We start from the raw sequence: 3,395 nt of genomic DNA on the forward strand, positions 1-3,395 counted from the left end.
GTGCAGTGGCTAAGAATCCACCTGCCAATGCGGGGGACACGGGTTCAAGCCCTGGTCTGGGAAGATCCCACTTGCCGTGGAGCAACTAAGCCCGTGCGCCACAACTACTGAGCCTGCGCTCTAGAGCCCGTGCTCCGCAACAAGAGAAGCCACTGCAATGAGAAGCCTGCGCACTGCAACGAAGAGTAGCCCTCTCTCGCCACAACTAGAGAAAGCCCGCGCGCAGCAACGAAGACCCAACGCAGCCTAAAAAAATAAAAAAATAAAAAATAAAAAAAAGTCAATCACAGTAGAAACAAAGCCAGTCTCTAGAAAACTAACTTGAGGGCCCTCAAGTCAGTCAAAATGGGTTTGCCTTGGTCAGGCCCATTGATGGGATTAGAAACAGCACCCCAGCAGCATCCCGAGCCCTGGCTGACCCCAAAGAGCCTGGAAAAGCTGGTGTTTTGCTTCAATTCCATCCAGAATAAAATGCATAATAAATAAATAACTGCTTCCGACTTGTGTTGCGTGGGAGTATCCAGCTGTGTGTGCCTGTAGCCTTTACGATGCTCCCCGGATTTTCAGAGGGAAACTTTGCTTGATCGTCCAAAGGGTCTGAAATCACCCCGGGGCCACGGTGAAGCATGCAGTGAGAGGGAGATGGAACAGGGAGGAAGACTTCTGTGAAAATCCCAGATCTAGTCCACTGTTTGCTGGATGGGCCCTCCTTCCCGGTGGGCATGGAGCCATGTATTTATATCTCTGGTTCCCTGCCTTGGAGTTTTCTGCCTTTGGAAGAAGAGTGGCTTAGAGGAGTGACAGAGAGATGACCCGCAGGCCTGCATAAAGGATGTCCACACAGGCTCTCTTCTCCTGCAGACACCTGGAAGCTCAGGTTTCTTCCCTCAGCTTTGGGAAGAGAGGCTTTCAAGGCTTCAGCACCCAGGGCTGAGGTCCAGCTGCCGCAGCATGTCCTGCAGAGACCCCTGCAGCCTGCTCAGGGCCACCACCTCCGTGGAGTAGAGGGAGGCTTCCAGGACGCCGCCCAGACTCTCCAAGGTCTCCAGGGCTCTGGCCTGGGGCAAGGGGCAGCTCTTGGAGGAGGCCAGCAGGTGGAGAAGGTCCCGGAGGTTCTCCAGGTCATTAGATATTTGGATCACATTTCTGGAAGGCAGACTGGTGAGGATCTGTTGGTAGATCGCCAATGTCTGGTCCATCTTGGACAAACTCAGGACAGGGAGGAGCCCAGGGATGAAGTCCAAACCAGTGACCCTCTGTTTGGAGGAGACGGACTGCTATGCAGGAGGAAGGGGAGAGCAAGAGCTCAGGGGGAGAGAATTCAGCTCCGCAAAGCCCCTGGCCCTTCCCGCGAGCGTGGAGGTGCCTCCTTTCCCCCTTCCACACCATCCTGCCTAGGCCCTTATTTCTTGTGCCCACGTGGCTGCCAAGCCTCCAAGCTGGTCTCCTGGGCTTCTGTCTTCCTGCCCTTCCCAAACCACCCTGCCCTCCACTTCCAGACCAGCTTTAGCAGGCCGTTTCCTCTTCCAGACGCCTCTGCTATAGAACCAGCCATGACTCCCTATCTCTTGCTTACTGACTTAAGTCTCTTCCCCAGGCATTGAGGTCCTCCATACATGCCCCTCCCCAACCCTTCCACCCCCAGCGGACTCCTTCCTCCCAGACAGGTTCTCCACGAAGTCTCACCCCCTTAGGGATCAAGGCCCCGTCTCACTCCTCCACTCCAATAACTCTGGTTACCAGGAGCGGCTCTCCCCCTCCCCCGCTGCCCACAGCGCTCACTTCCTGCACCACACCGGTCGGAACACTCTGGGTCTATCATGTGCAGCTTGTTGAATGACTATTTTGAAAGCAAGGAGACTTAAGCGTTTTTCCCTATGAAATGCTCAAGACGCTATCTAGTTCTGAGCTGTCCCTGCTTCCGGCCACCTAACGGCTCCCTGGCTGCCCAAGGCTCCTGTTAGAAGTCCAGAGTGGCCAGGAGATGTGGAAGTCTCCAGATTGCTCCATGCAGATGAACAAGTTGGCTTTTAAGGCAGGGGGCTATCAAAAGCCACGTCTGAAAACCTTTGAAGAGGGCATGCTCTGTTCTGGTTCTGCAGGGGTGTGTGTGTGTGCGTGCGGGGGAGGGGGTCACTTGCTTTATCTAATTTAATCTTGAAACGACCTTGTGAAGACTATTAAGATAGTCCTATTATCTAGATGACGAAACCAGGGTTTAAAGACATTGAGGAGCTTAACTAGCTTAAGATTTTACGGATAGAGAAGAGAAGGGTGAGGATTCACACGTAGCCTTCCTAATTCTAAATACCGGCCTCATCTGGGAAGTGGCTGAAGGTATAGGCTTGTGGACCTCAGAGAAAAGACCCAGGGGACATCGATAGCCATTTGCAAATACGTAGAGGGTCGTATGTGAAAGAGGGCTTGACAGGCAGGACCAGCAGTAATGAGGAGAAGCTTCGCAGGGTCAGAGTTCAGCTACCAGCCAGGAAGAATGCCTAATGATTAGAACGTTCTAGAGATGTGTTGGAGGCCCAGAGAGGGTGCTGCTGGGGCTCTGGTCATCTGCCAAGGGAACACTGGACCGTTATGCTCTGGTCCTGGGCACTAGGATTCCAGTCTGGGAGGAAGGGGAGTGAGGAGGTGGGAGGCAAGGGGAGCAGGAGAGCAGAGGCAGCTGTCCATGCGGTAGGGAGGCGTCAAGGCCGCCAGGCCCCTTGCGCGAGGCTGCACAGCCTCAGCCAACCTCTGAGGTCCGGTTTCCCCACGGGCCAGCCACAGTTCTACCTCGTCTCCCAGGCCCTCCCTACCGTGTGTGATATGTCATTGATCCTGGTGACAATCGTCTTGATGAGGGTTTTGGTGTCATCCTGGACTTTTCGGATGGGCACAGCTTCAATGTAGGACAGATAGGGCCAAAGCCACAGGAATCGGCACAGGGGTCCACAACGCATTTTTCTTCCCGGGATGTGCTTCTGGGGCCTGAAAACAGAAGGAACCACACGTGGCATGTCGCTGGGATCTCAGAGAACACCCACATGTCACGTTACCAACCACATTCTCAGATGCGGGTAAAAGCGAGATTTGCTTTCTGCTGTGGTTATCATTTCCTCAAAGACAATTCATTATCTAGAAATACAGTAATGAAATGCATTCCCTTGGGGAAAGGCATGGCCGGATCAAGAAAACCACGGTGAGGTGTGCTGTAGACCACAGAGCAGGAAGACAGGGCATGAGTAAACGGATGGGCTTTTAAGGTATGGTTGGAATCCAGCCATTTACTAGCTTCATGACTTCAGGCATATCCTATAACCGCTAAAAACTCCTGCCTGCATCCCCTGCAATATACCTATCTCCAGGCTTTTATGAGGATCAAATTAGATAACGTGTGTGAA

General features: G+C 53.2%; 1 protein-coding gene across 1 annotated transcript; it reads right to left on the bottom strand.

The window, feature by feature from the left end:
- Positions 1-913: 913 nt before the first annotated feature.
- Positions 914-2,976, bottom strand: LOC118900861 (leptin). Its single transcript, XM_036863686.1, has 2 exons — positions 2,811-2,976; positions 914-1,277 (listed from the first exon to the last, which is right to left on the bottom strand). The coding sequence occupies exons 1-2, from the start codon at positions 2,952-2,954 to the stop codon at positions 918-920; spliced, it is 504 nt and encodes a 167-aa protein (XP_036719581.1). The 5' UTR covers positions 2,955-2,976; the 3' UTR covers positions 914-917.
- Between the last annotated feature and the right edge of the window lie 419 nt (positions 2,977-3,395).

This window comes from Balaenoptera musculus, chromosome 9 (genome assembly GCF_009873245.2).
Source record: "Balaenoptera musculus isolate JJ_BM4_2016_0621 chromosome 9, mBalMus1.pri.v3, whole genome shotgun sequence".
Classification (NCBI taxonomy): domain Eukaryota; kingdom Metazoa; phylum Chordata; class Mammalia; order Artiodactyla; family Balaenopteridae; genus Balaenoptera; species Balaenoptera musculus.

Excerpts from the sequence above, each read along its gene's own strand:
- LOC118900861 (XM_036863686.1), bottom strand. The coding sequence starts at position 2,954 with ATGCGTTGTGGACCCCTGTGCCGATTCCTGTGGCTTTGGCCCTATCTG. Across the intron at positions 1,278-2,810 it reads TCAATGACATATCACACACG|CAGTCCGTCTCCTCCAAACA; the intron begins GTAGGGAGGGCC and ends CCTCCTGCATAG.